Here is a 21,325-nt window from a genome sequence, read left to right on the forward strand (position 1 = left end):
TTCCAAATGCTCCCACATTTACCAGGAAGCTGCCATTAACATCCTAACTGAGCATGGCCACAGAACTTGGGACAGGGAAGCTTCTTTTACTTGTTCAAGATGGCTACCACTACTCCAGTGTGAGTGCTACTACTGGATGAGGGCTAAGCTCTTACAGATAGGGGATGGTATGATAGGATAACGGGTTTAGTCAATAGGTCAATAATGTGCCACACTGGTAATTAGTACAAAGGGTGAATGTTGGGATATTGTTAGCCCTTTCCAGAGGGTCTGGCTGGTGAGTCTTGCCCGCATGCTCGGGGTTCAGCTGATCGCCCTATTTGGGGTCGGGAAGGAATTTTCCTCCAGGGTAGATTGGCAGTGGCCCTGGAGGTTTTTCGCCTTCCTCCGAAGCATGGGGCAGGGGTCGCTTGCTGGTGGATTATCTGCTACTAGAAGTCTTTAAATCATGATTTGGAGCATTCAACAGCAGAGTCAAGGGAGAGAATTAGTTCAGGAGTGGGTGGATCGGCTTATGTGGCCTGCATCTTGCAGGAGGTCAGACTAGATGATCATAATGGTCCCTTCTGATCTTGAATTCTATGAGATAGGCTGACCAGGTGTTTGGTTATCAACCGTAACACCCGGTTGAAAAGGGATCCTGGCCGCTCCGGTTAGCACTGCTGACTGTGCCATTTACTGTCCGGTTGGCAGCACCATGCAGCAGGGCTAAGACGGGCTCCCTGCTAGCCTCCACATCGTGCAGCTCCTGGGAAGCAGCCGGCATGTCCCCCCTCCAGCTCCTATGCATAGGGGCAGCCAGGGGCTCCACAAACTGCCCCTGCCCCAAGCGCTGCCCCTGCAGCCCCCATTAGCCAGGAACCATGGCCAATGGGAGCTGCGGGGGTGGCGCCTGTGGACCAGGCAGAGCCGCCTGGCCGCACCTCCACAAAGGAGCAGGAAGGGGAACATGCTGCTACTTCCAGGAGCTGCTTCAGGTAAGCGCCACCTGAAGCCTAACACCTCTGACCCCCTCCCGGGCCCCAACCACCTGCCCCAGCCCTGGTCCCCCTCCCGCCCTCCGAAACCCTCAGCATCAGCCCAGAGCACACTCCTGTAACCCAAACCCCTCATCCCCAGCCCCACCCCAGAGCCTGCACCCCCAGCCGGAGCCCTCACTCCCTCCGCGCCCCAATCCCCTGCCCCAGCCTCTGAACCCCTCAGCGCCAGCCCAGAGCCCCCTCCTGCACCCAAAACCCCTCATCCCCAGCCCCACATTAAAGCCTACATGCCTAACCAGAGCCCTCACCTCCCCTGCACCCCAATCCCCTGCCCCAGCCCAGAGCCCCCTCCCACACCCTGAACCCCTCATTTCTGGCCCCACCCCAGAACCCGCACCCCTAGCCCAGAGCCCATACCTCCTCCCACACCCCAACCTCCTGCCTCAGCCCGGAGCCCCCTCCCACACTCGAAGCCCTCGGCTCCACTCCCTAAGCCTGGAGCTCCCTCCTGCACCCCAAACCCTGCCTTAGCCTGGAGCCCAGTCCCATATTCTGAACCCCTTGGCTCCACCCCCCCAAGCCCAGAGCCCCCACCCCCAGCCAGAGCCCTCGCCCCACACCCCAACCCCCTCAGCCAGCCTGGTGAAAATGAGCGAGGGTGGGGAGAGCAAGCCACAGAGGGAAGGGGGATGGAGTGAGCGGGGGCAGGGCCTCGGAGAAGGGGCAGGCAAGGGTGGGGTCTCAGAGAAGGGGCGGGGCAAGGGTATTCAGTTTTGTGTGAGTAGAAAGTTGACAACCCTACTTACAGATCAAATCATGACTCAGCGCATAAGTGAAACTGCAGTACTTTTAGGGTACAGAGACAGCCTGGAAGGGACAGAATGGGGATAGTTTTATTGTTAATAGGGGAAACTATTGCCATTCAGATTCACAAAGTGACTCCCAGGAGTAATAACACCACATGCTGATCAGTGAGTCACTCTCTCAATGCACAGGGTAATAATCTTCCAATTAGTCTTAGATTCCAAGACCAGAAGGGACCACTGTGATCATCCAGTCTGCATAGCACAGACCATAGAAAGTCCACAAAATAATTCCTAAAACAGATCTTTTAGACAAACATCCAATCTTGATTTCAAAACAGTCAGTGATGGACAATCCAACATGACCCTTGGTAAGTTGTTCCATTGATTAATTATAATCACTTCAAAAATTATGCCTTATTCCACTCTGAATTTGTCTAGCCTCAACTTCCAGCCATTAGATCATGTTAAATCTTTCATAGACTGAAGAGCCCTTTGCCATATATTTGTTCCCCATGTTGGCACTTAGACTGTAATCAAATCACCCCTGAACCTTCTCTTTGTTAAATAGGTTGAGTTCCTTGAGTCTATCACTGTGCGGCAGGTTTTCTAATCCTTTAATCATTCTCTTCTCTGAATGCTCTCCAATTTGTCAACATCCTTCTTGAATTACGGACACCAGAACTGGACACAGGATTCCAGCAGCAGTCACACCAGTGCCACATACAGAGATAAAATAACCTCTCTACTCCTACTGGAGATTCATCTGTGTATGCATCCCAGGATCACATCATCTCTTTTGGCCACAGCTTCACACTGGGAGGTAATGCTCAGCTGAACGTCTACCATGACCCCCAAATCTTTTTCAGAATCATTGTTTCCCAAGATAGAGTCTCCCATCCTGTAAGTAAAGCCTACAGTCTTTGTTCCAACGGCAGATATGGACATTTATATTAAAACACGTTGTGAGCTTCCACAAGCTCACCAACCGATCGGATTGCTCTGAATCAGTGACCTGCCCCTTAATTATATATCACTCCCCCAATTTTTGTGTCACCTGCAAACTTTATCTGTGATGATTTTATGTTTTCTTCCATATTATTAATAAAAAGGCTAAATAGCCAAGAACCAATGGGGGAGGGGCACTAGAAACACTCCTGTTGGATGTGCCGTGTTAATTTCATATCTTGTAGTATTTTAATCAAAATGTCATGCAGTACCAAGTCAAATGCCTTATAAAAGTTCAAGTATTTTACATTAACACTATTAACTTTATCAACCAAACTTGTAATCTCATCAAAAAAAAAGAAATCCAGTTAGTTTAACAGGGTTTATTTTTCATAAATCCATGTTGATTGGCATTAATTATATTACCCTCCTTTAGTTCTCTATTAATCAAGTCCCCTTATCAACCACTCCATTATCTTACCCGTTTACCCTTTTTAAATATTGGCACAACATTAGCTTTCTTCCAGTCTTCTGGAACTTCCCTGGTGTTCCAAGACTTACTGAAAAGTAAACCTTCAGTCATTCTTCATACATTGGCATATTGACTTTGCTACTTATTTATTTTTGCATTACCCTCCTTTGCTCCTCTTCTGCATCTGCAAAGAGCTTGCGGATGTTGGCCTCAGACTCTCCTACATATTTGTTGAGGATTTCTGGACCGTTGACCACCTTTGGTTCTCTGGCATTCAGCATCTTGCCAATCTGTCTAGCCATCAGTGTTTTACCACAGCCTGGCGGTCCATATAGCAGGATGCCTTTCACGTGCTTGCAGCCTAGAAGAAAAAAGATACATAAGAAGCAGGGTAACTGAAAGATATAAAAAAGTAACTGTTCATGGGAAATGGAAGTTTTTGTGTGAGCATAACCTGAGCTGGTCAAGGCCGTTGCATTTACCTATGCAGTTTGAATAGCAGCAGAGAGAAGAGAAAATGTGTTGCTAAAAATGGCTCCTGTACCTGACACACTGGGCCTTTCCTTGTTCTGATTCTGGAAATTCTTAATAGATTAATACATTTTTAAGGTCAGTAGGGACCATTAAATCCTCTAGCCTTTCTTCCTGCATAACGCAGGCCAGAGAATTTCACACAGTGATTCCTGCATCGAGCCCAGAACTTTTGGTTGAGTTACTGTTTTCTTTGGTTTGTCTTGATTTAAAGATTTCAGCTGATGGAGAATCCAGCACATCCCGGGGAAGTTGTTCTCATGGTTATTGTCTTAATTTTTAGTTTGAATTTGTCCACCTTTAGATTTCAGCCTTTGTGTGCTAGATTAAAAAGCCTCCTACTTTCCTTCTCCCCAGGTACATATTTCAAGTCACTATTTAATCTTCTTTTGGATGAATTACAGTGAGCGTCTTAAAATTTCTCTAACCGTAAGGCATGTTGCTCAAATGAGTCCGGTTTACCATGTGATCCTGATTGCTCATACAACTGACTTATCATTTACCAGTCACAGAATATATATCTTAGAATATCAGGGCTGGAAGGGACCTCAGGAGGTCATCTAGTCCAACCCCCTGCTCAAAGCAGGACCAATCCCCCAGTTTGTGTCATCTGTAAACTTTACTAGCAATGATTTGATATTTTCACACTACGCATAATTAGACTGTGGAACACATTGACACAAGATATCACTCAGGCCAAGAATTTGGTAAGATTCAAAAAAGGGGTTGGACATTTCTATGGATACCAACACTATCCAGTGTTATAGTTAACATAGTAATTTCTGGAAGGAACATAAAACTAATGCTTCAGAGCTCAAGCCCTCTATTAGGTGTTAGGTTTAGGTAGATTATCCTACATCTACATACTACAGAGTTTCTTGCTCCTTCCTCTGAAGCATCTGGTGAAGGCCACATTCTGAGTCAAGGCACTAGATGGTCCACGGGTCTGATCCAGTCTGACTATTTCTATGTTCTTTCACGTCACTGTTAAAGATATTTAACTGCATTAGGCCAAGAGCACATCCATGCAGGATCCCAGTAGAAACAGCACTGGATCCATCTAGTTTGACTGCCTACATAGCACAGGCCAGAGAATTTCACTCAGTGACTCCTGCATCAAGCCCAGAACTTATGGTGGGCCTAGAACACAGAGTTTAGAAAGCCAACCACTCCTGATTTAAAGTTTTTAAGTGATGGCAAATCTATCACTCTGTGCTACGCCTTTGAATATAGTTGGTTCAAACCTAGCTAATGACCCATATGAGAGAAAAATATGTATGCAATAAGATACTATGATGATGGGTGGCAGTATAAATCCTAAGACAGGTAAATAAAGATGGGCATCTGGTCAAAATAAAACTTGTATATACAAATATGGAAAGCTTAAAAGTAAAAATAGATGAACTAGAGTGCCTTGCAATGGAAGACCATGATATATCCATTATGGAAAGATGGCGGAATTAAAAAAAAAAATCTATGGGATACTGTAATACCTGGCTATAGACTAGGCTGAAGAAGTGGGGGAGGAATGTTGGGTTGAAAAAGATTCTACAGAACAGTGAGATAAACATTCTGAGTGTTGGGACCCACCCAGCTAAATCAGGACAGATACAAATACCAAGTTGCAAAAATATTCATAGGGCTATACATACTGCCTCGAAACAAAGAAAAGGAAATTGACTGCAAAATGTCAAGAGAGATTAAATAGGCAACATCGTCTAAGAAAATGAGGATAATGGAGTTCAACTACCCCCAGATAAACTGGCCAAATGGCACAATGGGACAAAGCTGACAGTAGCAACAGTGTGAAACGTTAAATGATTGCTTAGAACAGCTAGTTCTAGAGCACTCAAGGGAAGAGGCTTAAACAACACTCACAAATTAATTCAAGAATTAACTGGAGCTGAACCACTAAGTAAGAGCAACCACAATAGATTTAGATTCAGGTTCAGCATACACAGGGGCAAACGGGCCATGTGCACAGGGCCCCGCAGAAAGGAGATCACAGCAGCGATGTGTGAAGAAGTATTTTATCCAGGCTCTGATGAATACTGAGTCTGAAGCGCTTCAGGAAATTGAATTTGCAAATGTCATTTGTGACTTTGCTGCTCGCAAATCTAGAAAGTGATGCTTTTAAACCAGCAAAATATATATAAATGTTCTTCTATTACCCCTATGTTGTGTTTTGGTTCACAATAACATTTTAAAGACAATAACTGCTATTTATTTTCTACTGTAACATAAGAGGGGCGCCAAATTTGCAGGGGCCTGCAAAGTCATTAAGATGGCCCTGCCTAGGGAGATGGGATAAATTGATCGACCCTGAACATTAAAGGAAGATTTCATTACATTAGGCGGCTTCTCAAAAAGGCCCTAAAGGAAGAAGTAAAACCCTTAGATGTAGCATGGCTGCAACTTATGAAAACACGAACAATCTTAGCAGCACAGATATAGCTGAGGAAAATTGGTACCAGACAGGCAAGAAATAAACCAAAGTAGCTTATACAGCAAGAAAGTTATTTGTTTAAGCCCAAAAGAGATTTTTCAAAGTGAGGAATTTTAACCCTAGCAACACAACTGAGTGTCTTTTTGTCACCCAAGAAAGCTGAACTACTCCAGGATCAATAGGAAGAATTAACCAATCCCCACTATGAACGCAGCACAGGACACACTGTTATTGAATACATACAAACACATTTAATGCAACATTTATGGATGAGATTTTACATGCACAAGCAAGTCCCAAGGCTTCCCACAGTAACCCAAAACCAGCACTCCAGCAAAGATGCAGGATTTAGGGGCTCAGATGGCATGGTGATGCACTCAGTGTCAACATACAAAAGTCTCAGCTAGCTATTCCAGTCACTGTAATTGAAAATTAAACCTATCGCAGCTCCACCATACGCAGCGCTGTGAAAAACTACACATGTACTAGGGATTACTGCAAGAGCCCGAATCTTCAGCTGATGACGACATGCAGGGGGCAAAGCGAAAGACTCACACAAATGGATTTAAAACAGCAGAATGCAACTTTATGAACTGTAATATTAAAGACAGGCACTGACACTCTCCAAACTACCAGGCATTAAGTAGCTCCAGCGAAGGGTTAAATGGCCGCACACCATAAAACCAAGGCATGAAGGAGCCTTCCCTTGGCTAAACCCATGCCATTCAGTACGTGATTTAGTCCACTACTGAATCTCGCCACCCTCCTCATGTGCCAGGAGGCTGGGGCACGACCAATCAGGAGCTCAGAATGTGCAGACTTAAGACCTCACAGGCTAACAGAATCCCTTCCAGCCCCTCACCCCTACTTGGACATTTGACATATATTGCTCCTCACATCTTCCCTACCCTTCTCTATCCTGAAAACAGAGCTCCTGTCTCATCCTTATCATCCCCATCCACCAGGTCTCCAAGACCCTCGGGATATGTCTACACAGCAGCTAGACTCCCACGGCTGGCCCATGGCAGCCAGCTCCGGCTCAAGCTGCAGGGCTGTTTCATTGCTGTGTAGCTTGCGGGAGCCCAAGCTATGAGAGCCTCTCACTGCTAAGGGTCCTAGAGCCCGGAAGTCTACACAGGAATGAAACAGCCCTGCAGCCTGACTGAACTGCCAAGGGCCAGCGACGGGTGTCTAGTTGCTGTGTAGACGTACGCTCAGAGGAAAGAGGGAAAAACCCACAGGACACCTTGCCAATCTTGCCCAGCAGAAGAAAGTTCTTTCTGGACCCCATAAGACAATTGGGTTAGACCGACAGCAAGCGTGGAATCCCAGCTATGACACTCCCACCACCTATAGGCAGGGAAGCTTTTAGCAGCAAGAATAGCTGCTGTGAGCTTGGGAATGCCTGAACACACGGATTCACTGGAGCCAGCGCCACTCCATGCACCCCATCCCCCACTCACTCATGATCCCACGCAAACATTCTGAGCAGGGGGAGAGTAAATGGTGGGGGGGAGGGAGTCGACTGATGCTGGAAATCTAACCTTGATGAATGAACTAAGTTAATTTGCTTTGTATTCCCAGTGGAAAATTGGGAGGCCAAAACTACTTGGGAAAATTGGTACTGATATATTTGAACACGTTTCAGAATTCTGTTTGAGTCCTAGTAGATTAGATCAGTCTAAAAACATATTTAGAAACCTTTGAGTGTTTAATTGTTCTATGGAGAAAAAGCCATTAGTCATTGGAACCAGTTCAGTGCCAGATATAGCTAACTACACAGATCATGTTTATTTTCAGAGATTAGTTTCCTTTTATCCATGTTGACTTTCTGCTTTATTGTTAGATTATTTTTTCTAGTGTAAACCCCATATTAAAACTCTTGCAGCATTTAATATACTGGTGAATAGAGAAGTAAGTTGGTCATCTTTTTAAGGTGCCAAACTGGCGCCCACAGGATCCGAGTTCAATTTCTAGTGCTGCCACAAACTGAGCAATCTTGAGCAAGTTGTGTTAATTTCAATTTGAATAAATGTGCATTGCAAGGCATTGTCCTTGATCTGTGTTAGTTTGTTTCCCCGCTGTGTTTTTCTTGCGCCTGGTCTTATGTTTTCATGTTGTGCCTATACAACAGTGAATAAAAAATTCTGCAGCTTCAAAATAGAAGAATACCAAAATGAAGACTATCCAGCCCTCTCAAGCAACCTCAGAAAACTACCATTCAGTTTTGTTACACATAGCAACAAAACAAATTTTCTGGGCTGAGAAAACAATGAAACTGTTTTGCCACAACAAAGATGTTATCAAGAAAGCTGGATTCAGAAAAAACAAAATACTGGTAGCAAAGACCATTTTACACAGGAACCAGCAAGGCAATGATAAATTACAAGTGATTCCTGTCCAATTAGTGTCAGGAGAGGAACTGTTAATACATCTGTGGGAGAATATGATCTCCTGTGTAGCCAAGAAGTGTGAGGCAGGATTTGGATGATGAATGATGCTTCAAAGGGGAATCCCAAGCACAAAAACCAAACACACTTAGATGGCTCCACTGTGCTCAGAGCTGAGGAAGGCAAACAAAAGGCTACTGGCAAGTCAGGGCACGTGTACACAAACAGATTGGAGAGTTTCTTGCAACAGCTGTATTGAATGCTTACATTTTTATGTAGAACACCTGCAAAAAGGGGCATGACGAGAGGAGACAAGCTTCTCAGACTAGCCAAGTTCTCTCTCTTTGGACCAATTCAGTTTCTGTAAGGTTGTCATTTTATGTGCTTTTTGTAGAGCTTTTAGGGACATCTGGAGTTTTGAGCCCAGTTCCACCTATCATCATCATCCTCCTTGCTACAAACCTGTCACATGCTTTTAGATATGGGTTGATGATTTCTCTTCTGCAGCTATAAGGAAGGGAAACCTCTTGTTCCCCATGAAATTTACATATAAGGCCTCATTTCACCTCACCCTTTGTGACAGGAATAATGGCATTGGGGGACAGCGGGTGGGGGGGAATGCACCAAAAAGGAACTTTACTTGCCCATAGCTGAAGTTCTGAGAAAATACCACAAAGACTATTCTCTATGGAAAACCAAGAGCCAAAACCTACCCAGGACTCCAACAGGTTTGCAGGAGAGTTAGTTTGGGGTGGCGGGATATCAGACAGCGGCTCAGCAAGGAGAGCAGTTTCCTCCTCTCTCTAAGCAACCACAGACAGTTCACTTTTCATAAGACTCATTTGACATTGTTTGAATCAGGGAAATAGGAAAAATCAGAGCTCCTGAGCTGCCACTTGGCAGCATTAGTTTAGTCACGTGGGATTTATAGGCACGTTTCCCATGTAAAGGGCCAACCGCACAGAGAGCAGTTCAGAGGGAAAAGTGAAGTCTCTAGACACAGGGATGGCGCATGGCATGTTATTTATATTTTCATGGCACCTAGGTACCCCCGTCAAGGACCAGGGTCCTTTTATGCCAGGCTCTGTACAAACATACACCAAAAAGACAGTCCCTGCCCCAAAGAGCTGACAACCTAAGTATACAACAAGAGACACCAGATAGCTCCGGACAGACTGGGGAGCACAAGGAAACAAGGCGACAATGCTGGTCAGCATGACAGGCCATGGTCTCAGCACACCAGCTGCCTAGCCACTGTCAAGCTTTACATCACAGACCATGGCCACTCACCACTATTGCAGAGTGGCAGGTTCCAATATACCATACTCCATCTGGACACAACTAGAAAGCTATCTACTGAGCATTATGAGCCCAGGACCCGGAAGTACTTAGTCCTGTCCTGAGTGCAGGGGACTGACCTAGATGACTTCTCGAGGTCCCTTCCGGTTCTATGATTCTAAGATCCGGTTCTATGATTCTATGTGCTAGAGTCCCCGCTCCAACAATATCTCCTTCTGTGGCCTTGGCAAGTCACTTCCCATTTCTGCCTCTGCTTTTGCCATCTGACAATTGAGGACATTACTAATCATCTGCACTTCACAGGGATGTTTGTGTTGCTGAATCGCACTACGTGAGTGCTAAATTCTCTCCCTCTGAAGTGAGAACATTTCTTCTGGAAGCCAAAGCAATGAATTCCTTTCAAACAGAAATGCTACGTGCTGTTACAATCAGAAGATTTTCTTGCACAACTACAGCTACACCTGGCCAAAATTTAAAAACATTTAAAACAAACAGGCCCTGGTTAAAATAGACAGGTGATGACAGACTACAAATGTTACATCTTAAATCACAACTCAGTTCCACACACAAAGCAGGAGTTTTGATTAAGTTTTATCTCCATTTTGCAATTTATCCAGATCAGACCAGTGTGGCCAAATGTCAACACTATTAAGTAGATCTTATAAACTCAAATTATTCTCTGACCAAGCATTTCTAACTGGCTAGGCTTAGCATCAGGACTACCACTAAATCTAAGGTCATTCATGTAATGGATACTGGATTATCATGCAATTTAATTACCTATTCAGACAAGCAATAGGCATGCCACGGGGAACTGCAAAGCAAGGAAACTACACAGGTAATGAACTTGGGGAAAACTGATGACGAAGATCCCAAAAGACAATGGCAGAGCCGCCACTGTAATGGCACTGTGACAGAAATGATAAATGGAGACTCAAGCCAGAATGACATTTAGCCACAATGAGACTAAGTTTAATAACCATGTATTTATCTCTCTTAATACTACCTCTTCTCAAAAGAGCAACACAAAATTGCCTTAGCGGGTAAGGGGCTTTCCTACTTATGGCATAATTCCTCCTTGAATTAAAATCAAAGAATTCTGGTATGAGGTTACCATTCAGGTGCACCTACATGAAATCTACATCTGCACACAATGTACCGGGTCTTGTGTACAGTGGGAGAAAGATGATTTATATATTGATCTTCAAGCCAGTTAGTGTATGATTAGGGTTCCAAGACTTTACCTGCCATACAGAAAAGATTTTCCATTAACACACAAATCTCCCCCTCCACTCCCACGTAACATAAGCCTTCCATTATTCCTGCCTAGATCCACTGCCTTCAGTTGACCCCTATTTAAGATTTAAGTGCTACTGACATGAAGTTAAACTGCTTCTTCCTCAGAAAGTGGGAACATGCACAGGGCTATATCTTAAGCAGCCAGCAGAGGTTTTAATTTAAATGGACCCTGCAGAACAGACTGACAAAACAAATCACATATTTCTCCAAACATTTCTTAGTAGGCCTCTGTTAATTTTCTCCCTCCCTTCACCATTATCCACTGCGTGGCCATGATTTTTTTTTAAATGCATGTGTATTGCATACAGAAGGCACTGACTAGATTTATGGCACTGATGGAACATTTATCAGTTTCTTTCTGATGGAATGTGATAAAACGGAAAATAAATCAGCCCAAAGTATGAGCTCCCAAAACATACAGTGCCTTTGGCTACATGATCAAAACACGTGGTCCCAAATGGGACTGTGATAGCAAATTCAGAGCTGATCTGAAACAGCCTAATCTCAGGCTTTTAATAATCATTGCATCATCAAGAGACAGAGACTGCCCTCATCTTTTAACAGCTTAATAATAAAAATGCAGCCAGATAGCTAAGTTAAGATTAAAGTAATATCACTGGATGGCTTCCAGATCTCAGGGTCTTATATTTATCTGTACATTTCATACTTCAACTGGATGTTAACACCATGGCCTTCCGCAGCCATTTTCTGCAATCTTTACAATGATGCTAGATGCTTGGTTAGTCTAAACCGCAGTGTCTATAAATAGGACGGACACTTTTTAAATAGGTGAACACAAACGTATTACAAAACAAATCCTGATATCAAGGAGCCGCCAGGTGCTCAGGACTTCATCGATGCAACAGACCCACTGGCTGTCCACACAAATCAGCCAAGGGTCCCTTTGGGGAGAAAGGAACAGTCCTTCCAATCATTACAGCTTCTGGCAGCGCAAGAACCTTCCTCAGTTCACAAAAGTGGGTATAGACTCCTTTTTCCCACCTAACTGGGGCCGAATTCAGGAGTCGCCCCTAAAGGACACTAAAGAGCAGTTCCTCTCCTCTTCTTAGCAGCCCTTCTCCCCCGCTCCCCTCCTGGAAGCCTTTATTTCCTTTTACAGTTTCCCCACTGAAGAGGCAAAGCTGTCTGTTCCACTCCCAGCATCTTAGCAAGGAATCACTACCAGCTCTCCTGCCCAGCTCTGATAGTGCAGACAATTTCAGTGCTACCTTCCTCTCTTCCACCTAGTGGAGTGGTTTAGCCCTTTCTTAGCTCACCCAGGGATGCGGCAGCTGCATCTAACAACACAGGACTTCTACTGAAGTGATCATATCATCAGCTTAGCTTTGCTTTGGTTAACGTTTACCTCCCAAGTAAATAAATCTTGGCTGTCACTTTAATACATGTTTTAAAGCCGCCTAACAAAGAGATGACTGAGGATTACAGAGGATAAGTTACTTGCCACGGTCTCATGACATCTGAAGTTTACAGCTAAGTGCAAGACCAAGTAACCTGCAATCCAGCCAGTAGAATGTTTATGTAATTTTTTTAAGTTCTTTGGTGCAAGAAACATGCCTTATCTATGCTCCATAAAATGTAAAGCAACTTTACAGCATTATGTTTGTTAATATGAAAGCTAGTAGCAGAGCTACAACAGAGCCATGGATTCCTGACTTCCAGTTCACTGCTCTACCACTAGCCACACTCCCTTCAAAAAAGGAAGGTCTGGTAATCTCTCAACAATGCTGCTCTGGTGCCAGTTAAAATGGGGCTGTAGACAAGACTGATTCAGTATCAATGATTACAGGTTTCAGAGGGGTAGCCGTGTTAGTCGGTATCAGCAAAAACAATGAGGAGTCCTTATGGCACCTTAGAGACTAACAAATGTATTTGGGCATAAGCTTTTGTGGGCCAAAACCCACTTCATCAGATGCATGGAGTGGAAAATACAGTAGGAAGATATAACTCCCATCTTTTCATGTACTGTCATATACATCTTCCTACTGTATTTTCCACTCCATGCATCTGATGAAGTGGGATTTAGCCCACAAAAGCTTATGCCGAAAATGATTATAGGGAAGCTCTACTCTCAAAGATCCTGGGAAAGCCCTCAGATGGCTGAATGGAGGCTCACAACTGAAAGACGAATAAAGTAGCACATTACAGTATGAGAAGTTACATCAGTCATTTACATAACTGCTAATGTTTTCCCAACTGTTTACCAATAATACACACAAAAGACTAAGTCATCCTTACTGCTACGTGACTAGTTACCAGTGAAGGTTATGAGATAGTTTCAGGTCTTCAATCTTAGCTTGAATCTCACTACAGAAGATACTAAGTGATCACCCGCCCACACACACAGGGAGTGCTGGGTATCCAGTGTGTGCAAAGCCTGTCCTGATTGCTCCAGATATCTTAGATTTAAAAGTCAATCTTTCAGATCAATCCAGGCTATCTTCAAAACCAACTTTCCACAGCACTTCATATCAGTAGGACAGCATTTTACTAGGGAGTGGGGTAGGAAATGGAGACGAGGAGACCAAAGTCGCACTTCTATCTATCCAATTGTGCACTTTCTATGGTTTTTCACTCTAATTTCATTTTCAGCATCCCTTTCTAGAGCTGATATAAGGACCAAGCACTTGTTTCTCAGTTTGTTTTCCTCCTAGTGTTTTTCTCTGATCTCATTATCAGCTTTGCTGTTGTCAAAGTTTGTATCTAAGCTACTGTCGAAGGCCCTTCGGCTCTGGCCACTACTTTGAACTAGAATGTTTAACTTTTTGCCACAAACTCTAATGATTCCAGAGAGTTCCCTGATAACCCTATGGATTCTCTTACTCCTTCCAGTGTTTCCATTCTTCTTAAGATGGCCAAGAGTCCTTTCAGTAACCTTGGTCTTGGTTTCACAAACACGGGCTTAAAACTCACAGTGTCTTCAATGGAAATTGCTCACGCACATGCACAGGCACAGTTTTGCCCACTGATTATTTTAATTAAAAATAAGATGTGAACATGCGCAGATGGTGCAGGAAAGGAGATCCAGGAAGGGCGGTAAATAAGATAGGAGTTTGGGGACACAGTGCCTTTCTCAAAATCCATACCACACTGTGGCAGAGTAACCACACATGAGCCATAGAAGAGAGAGCAACCAGGTCCAGGTCTGAAGGGCTCTTGCTGGGCTTTTGTTTACCTGTAGGCTGTCTGGCTCTGCTTGCAGCAAGGAAAGGCTCCCTGGGGAAGCTCAGAGAACCAGCAGGAGGCTGAACTAGACAAGCATTTCCTGGAACCAGTGCTCTTGTTGGGCTCTTGCCTGGAGATTCATTCACAGATTCCAAGGCCAGAAGGAGCCATTACAATCATCTAATTCCTGCATAAGACAGCCTGTAGAACTGTCCTGAATTAATTCCTGTTGAATTACATCATTTTTAGAAGCAGCAAAGAGTCCTGTGGCACCTTATAGACTAACAGACATATTGGAGCATGAGCTTCCGTGGATGAATACCCACTTCATCAGATGCATGTCATTTTTAGAGGCATTCTTCTTTTTTCCTAGCATACTGATTTATTTACGGTAGAATAATTCTGAAGAGCTTTACAGGCATTCTGTTTCTGGATTATTTGTAAACTGCAGGAAATAAACACTTCAGCGCAGAATTGTTGTAGCCTTTGGATGGCTAATTTACCCTGCTCTACACATCTCTGCAAATACAATGATTGTTACATAAGAATCTAATATGAATACATATAGCATTTTGCACAATGCTGTCCTGGTTCATGACTGAGGCTCCCAGGCGCTACCACAATACAAATAATGAAGCTACAGGCTAATGCTGAACCTTGCCAATCTGAAATTGTCCTACCGCCCAATATATTCTGAATTAGATTACTTCCTCCACTGTGCACTTGCACTGAAAAATCCCCCATTTACCCCAATAAATTCCATATCCCTTGGTCTATCCAGATCAGTATTGCATTTTGTTTAGGGAAGTGATCATGTGAGGTTGTTTAACTCATACTGTCAGGTGGTAACCAAAGGACTATTTTAGCACTGGTGTTCTTAATTCCAATCAAACCCATGGCAAATGTTTGTCTGTTAAGATTTCAGCTCACATACACCAGACAGTTCTGAAGTCAGTGCAGTACCTGTGTGCTCTGCAGGTATGACTAACTAATATTGACTTATATGCTTCACTTCCAGAACATTCTTCGCATGTTATGGGAACCACACACAGTTACAAGAAATTTGTATTTTATTTTATGCTGCAAAGGGTCTAGATCACATCTATATAGTTACAGGGCTGCAACTGGCATATTTATTGCATTTTGCATATAAGGCATAATCTGTGAGCACTTAGCAGAAAACAGGAAAGGGTAATTTTTGCAGCTCCAGACAGTGAGCAATTGTTTTCTTTTTTTCCCCTAATAAATTATATGCAGACCTGAACAGATGTCACACTGGCATTTGAGATCTGAAATATAGTTGAAGAGCAAGTTATGACTAATGCAGAAAAAAATGTCAGAAAGCATTTTTTTTCAAATTTCAGACAAGCTCTTTAGCCCTAGGGTTCGTCATAGATAGAAGGGGAGTTCCGCTGGGTGTCTTAACATCCACTTACCGGTGAAATGCCTCTTTGAATAGTCTGGATAAACGTGCATTGGTAACTATATTTATTTATTTATTTAAGGCCTGGCAATCCCTTTAACTCACTGCCTTCCAAAATACTACTGCTCTTTCAGAGACCTATCATTTTATTAATTTAAGTTCACTTAATATAAGAAGAAAAGGAAAGGTCTGAACACTACACATTATGTATACAGGCACCTCGGTCTCTGGATTTAGCAGCCAGGTTTCTGACCTCTTCCAGATACAATGATGCCCATGAAAGGGTTACACTGGTAAAGCTAGCTGCTCCATGTAGTTGCTAAGTAACAGTGTCTTGCTCTCAAGGTACTCTCAGCCAATGAGAATATTCTGGTAATATAATCCTATCTTGGTGTTCCACTGGTTAGTGTGCGGTCATTCAATATCCAGCTGGGAGAGGTATGTGGGTGGAGTTGTACTGGAACCAAGATGAAACTTTCCAGTTTACTTCTGAGGTTTCTGTTAAACTCAGCTGAATTCATCATTCAAATGCAATGGGTTAAGGGGCTTTGCATCTCTGGTGTGAAGATGATGCATTCTAGTCATTTCGAAAAGTAAAAGTTTAAGGTGATTAGTGCCAGCGTCCATCATTTTTTCTCTGTTCCATTAAAAGCCTAACCTTTATTCAGTGAACAGCTGCACACGTGCATGTCTGTATCACAGTGGGAGCAAAGAGGTGAGTTATACTTAACTGATTAGGTTTCTTTGCTTCCACTCTCTAGAAAACTGATCGTAGTTACATAAATGGAAGAGCTAAATATTAGTAGTACCAAGCGCTTCTGGCATCTCAATAACCATCCCTGGACACGGATTTCAAGCAATGGACATGCCACGAAAGAAACTGATCATCATCATCATCAATTGCTCCATAGTGAAATCTCACGAAGTGTTCAGCTGTGCAGAAGCACCAGTAAACTCAGATCATAGACTAGTTGTCACTCAGTTCCAACTGCATCTCCCAACTCCTCACAAGCCAGACAGTACAGTGTCCAGCGACTTTCCAAGGGCTCTGCTGAATCTGTGAAATACACATCATAGGCTATCAAAGATCACATACGTAACCTTAGTATCCTGTTGGATGAGGTGGCCATCACCTGGCGTGGTATATGTAATGCTACATCACACACCACCACTTGAAACAATCAGCTGCTGCTTCAGACAGTGACACAAGAAACCTTGGCTTTTTGAAGAGACCGCTGAATATTAAGCAAAAAAGGCAGAAGCGCAGAAGCAAGGAGACATCCAAGAACATAAAAGTTAACCGGCGTTTTCTGGGCCATGGCAAAACGTGACCATGAGATTTACATCAACATTCTGGTCAACAAAGCAGAGGACAGCCTAAAGCACAACAATTTGCATCTCGCCTATAGAGCTATCACACTCCTGGCTGGCAGCCATAAACAGTCTTCCAACATCCCCATGAAACCACATGGCTCTCCTTGCTCATCAACAGATGAAGTCCTGGAGAGATGTAAAACAAATTTTGAAAGCATGCTGAATCACACCCGTGCTGCTGACTGTCCAGGGCTACATGACCCAGGGATGAATGCTGATCTTCTCTCACTCAGTACGGAAGGCCATCCAGAATGGACAGAATGGACATGCTGCTGGACCTGATGGTATTCCATTCCAGCTGCCCAAAGATGCCTTGTAACCAGGGAGCATTGGTCTCCATCAACTGTTTTTAAAAGTGAGAGCATCAGGCAGAGTACCCACCGAATGGAAAGACATCAGTCTGCCTGTCCAAGGATCTGACACCAAGTGTGGCAGCTACAGGCTGATCTCATTGACATCAGTCCCTGGAAAGGTCTTTGCTCATGATGTGCTTGGTAGGATGAAGCCACTCCTTAGGAGACAGTGTCATCCACAACAATCAGGTTTCGCAGCTGGATGGTTGACAATGGGGACTCCAGTTTCTGGCTAAGCTGCACAAGAATTTAAGCGCTTGCTTCACCTGGCCTATATTGACATATAAGTGGCTTCTGATCTGGTTAACAGGTCAGCACTTTGGCTCATACTGAAAGGAGTTGGCGTCCCAAATGTTTTGCTAAATCTGGTACATGATCTTCACACCAGTACCTGTGTGAGAGGAGTACTGGTTAATGGCTTTCACCGTGTTTCTACACAGGGATGTCCCAATTTGACATCACATACGTTTTTGATTAGCTGTGAAAGCTGAGCGGTCAGGTCAGGTTTTCTATTACAGCAATTCAAGACAGATCATGCTTCTCACTTTGAAATTAGATTTGATGTTTTGTATAAATCTCATCAGTGTTGGAAATAAAAAAAGCAACTGTACATGCAGCAACAGATGGACAGGACACTTCTTTAGGCCGCAAAGAGATTTCTGTGTTTAAAATCCCATTGCTTTTAAGGAAAAAATCATGAAAAGTAAGTATACAAAACTGCATAGCTGACAAACAGGTATCAAAAACAGGCAGCTGCAGATCCAGGGTTTAAAAACAGTCTGGCAACATAACAAAGGGAACCAAAGTTAGTCATGGCATCACCTGCAACTACTGTTTGAAGAAATGGGCATTCTTCAGCACCAGGACTTGTTGAGCTCAAATAAGGGCCAGAGAACGTAGTTTTTGTAGTGAAACCACTAACAGATTGGTAACAGGATATCATACAGAAGTCAAGGTTGATAAAAAGAACAGATGACCCTATCTGATTTGAGCAGAAAACCCACTGCTCATAATCCAAGAAAACAGCATATGATTCCATCAGTATTAATCAGTTACATTCCCACATTGAGAATAAAGGAGATTTCATAGTTCCCAACAGAAAAAACCACGTAAGACAAAATAGCCTCCAGTGTTAGATATCAATTGTTTTTAAGTGTGCACAGTCCAATAAAAAAAGATAGTAATAAGATTTGGAGGCAGTGGGACGAGAGGACACTTTCCTTCTCCCCAGGGTTCCCAGGCTTAAATAATTTCAGAGTCACAGCATCATCATACATGTAGTTCTTATCTGATCTGTTGAATCATAAATGGAACTGAATGCCTGTACCCCAGACGTATTTCTGCTGTGCTGTACTCACCCATCTGCTCCACAAGCTCTGGTGGAAAAACTCGAGAGGCAAACGCTCGGCGGAAGATATCTGAAAATTCTCTGTCAAGACCTCCTATCCCCATCTTCTCAAAGTTCCAATCAGGGTTGATGATTGACTGGCGGTTCTCCTTGGTCTTAGATTTACCTGTAGAAAAGACATTGCCAGTTCAGGAATTAAGCTCAGCCAGATGATAGCCACAGACTGATATACTGGAGAAAATGCAGGTTTCATAGTCCATGTGCAACAGTTTTATAAAAACCACCACGAGGACAAACTGCACAGCACTTCCTACTCCCATTATGGGGGCTGAGGAGACTGTGCATTAAATAGTTGCCTTCATTTTAGAGGACTGCTTATATTAAGCTCTAAAAGCTATAATAAAAAGTAGTAGTACAGCTGAGCTGCCAGCTGTCAAAACAATCTAATTTCATTTTAAATTCATTCCATTCAATTTGTAATGGGCATTGCAGCCATTGTATGGAACAACACACTCTTCTGAGACCTTTGCTTTGCAAACGGGTTTCTTGGCAATTTCACAATCAGAGAACACCTAGAGGTAGCAATCCTAAGAATTCATAGAGAGATCCATCGAGGTACTGAGCACCCTCAAGTCACATGGATTTCAATGTGCGTCGAGGGGTCTCAGCACTTTCTTATAGACTTCCAGCACTTCCCAGGATTGGGCCCTTTGCAGCATTCAGGGTGTTTTTATTTTAGCTATTTTGAAGGTAGAGATAGGTCAGAGAGGCAACTGAAATCACCGAGAGAGCCAAGTGCAGAGACAACAACAACACTGGAATACACCCTTTAAAATTAGGCTGACAAGACAGTAGCAAATATATTCTAGGAAATCATCCTGCAGTAGATGAGAGTCTTATTAGGCACCATCATTAACTTCTATGATCTACAAGCCACTGAGGATCAATTCAACAATTCCTCTGATACCAAAAATGTCTAATACAGTATGTCTAATAACCGCAATACCCGGAAGCAAAAGATTAATGGTGAAAATTTGATCTCTTGGTTACTGTTTCCATGGGTTGACTGTATATTTATTTTCTAATTACTTGTACCTATCAGCAAGACTGCAGACTCACTCAGACAAACTGCTCGCTCCTTTAATTATCCTTAGCCTAGACTACCCCCTGCTGGCCACATGTGGTGTTCACTATATAGCAGTAAGAAACTAACTCCCTCAAAGATACAGAGCCTGGATATGGGCTTGCGGTGTGGTTTCAAAATGAAGACATATGAAGTTCCCTAACACACCTCTGCTGAGGAATGGCAACATAACTGGAATTAATAAACAAATGAAGTAAAGAACAACAGCACTTTCAAAAAGGCAAAGCAAAGGCAGATCCCACTTCAAAAACTAGTGCTCAGTTGCCACTTGCCTGAAAAGTACAATCGCTGGGTTAGTTTTACCTAGCAGTAATAACACTCTGAACAGTGCGCATCAGTGGCTCTCAGAGCACATTAAACTATTAAGCCTTATAACGTCCCAATTAAGGTGCTAATAATGAGGTGTCAATTTGACAGATAAGCAAACTGAGGCATAAAAAGATTAAATGATTTGTTCACAGGCAAGGCTAGGTTTTAGTCACGGGCAGTAAACAAAAATTCACAGCCCGTGACCCGTGCATGACTTTTACTATATATCCGACTAAAACTTGGGGTGGGGGGAGCTGCCCAAGGAAACCGCAGGTGCTGGGGGGGGCGGCAGCACACGGCCTGGGACTCCCACTGGTGCTGCGGGGGGCAGGCAGAGGCACACAGCTTGCGACCCCCATTGGTGCTGCGGGGTGGGGATGGGGGAGAGAGACGTGGTGACCTGAGACTGCCCCCGCGGCAGCCAGTGCGACTGGCGCACAGGCTGCCTGACCTGCCCCTGAGCCAGTTGAACCGGCCACTGCAGAAGTCAGAGGTCATGGAAAGTCAGGGAATTGGTGACTTCTGAGACCTCCATGACTTACTTGCAGCTTTATTCATGGGCACTTGTAGTGACAGGGCCAAGAATCCCAATTCCTAGTCCTCTGCTCTGCTAGACCACGTTCCACACAGAAATGTGCTGTGATAGAGACTGGAAGTCACTGATCAACTGTGATCCTAATCATTAGGCTAGCAAAATATCACTGCTTGCCATGCTGCAGTAAGTTGAAGTTTTTACATTTCCCCTTTAAGCTGTTCCTACGGAACTGTATTATGAATCAAGGGGATTTTATGTAATTCCTCCTACCTTGCATATGTAATGACTGCCTGCTCAACTTCAACTCAGCCACCCTAAATGTATTCTTTATGAGATAGTCTTTAATTACATGGTCACATACTTCCCCCCCTCTCCTCCCCCCACAGGACCCCTGTGTTATTCAGTGCTCAGAGAATTATTCAAACTTCTATAGTGTATGAGGTGGCTAAGTGGAATACATCCGCTTCATTTGTTGCAGAAGTTGGAAC

General features: G+C 43.7%; 1 protein-coding gene across 3 annotated transcripts in view; it reads right to left on the bottom strand.

The window, feature by feature from the left end:
* The window catches only part of NSF (N-ethylmaleimide sensitive factor, vesicle fusing ATPase), a 154,264-nt gene that overhangs the window by 75,545 nt on the left and 57,394 nt on the right, over positions 1–21,325 (bottom strand). For all 3 annotated transcript variants that reach the window (XM_044999730.1, XM_044999729.1, XM_044999727.1), the window contains exons 8-9: positions 18,860–19,015; positions 3,365–3,564 (exon numbers count right to left, since the gene is read on the bottom strand). In XM_044999730.1, coding sequence (XP_044855665.1) covers positions 3,365–3,564; positions 18,860–19,015 — 356 coding nt within the window. The remainder of the gene's footprint in view (positions 1–3,364; positions 3,565–18,859; positions 19,016–21,325) is intronic.

The sequence above is a fragment of the Mauremys mutica genome, chromosome 25 (assembly GCF_020497125.1).
Source record: "Mauremys mutica isolate MM-2020 ecotype Southern chromosome 25, ASM2049712v1, whole genome shotgun sequence".
Taxonomy (NCBI): Eukaryota; Metazoa; Chordata; order Testudines; family Geoemydidae; genus Mauremys; species Mauremys mutica.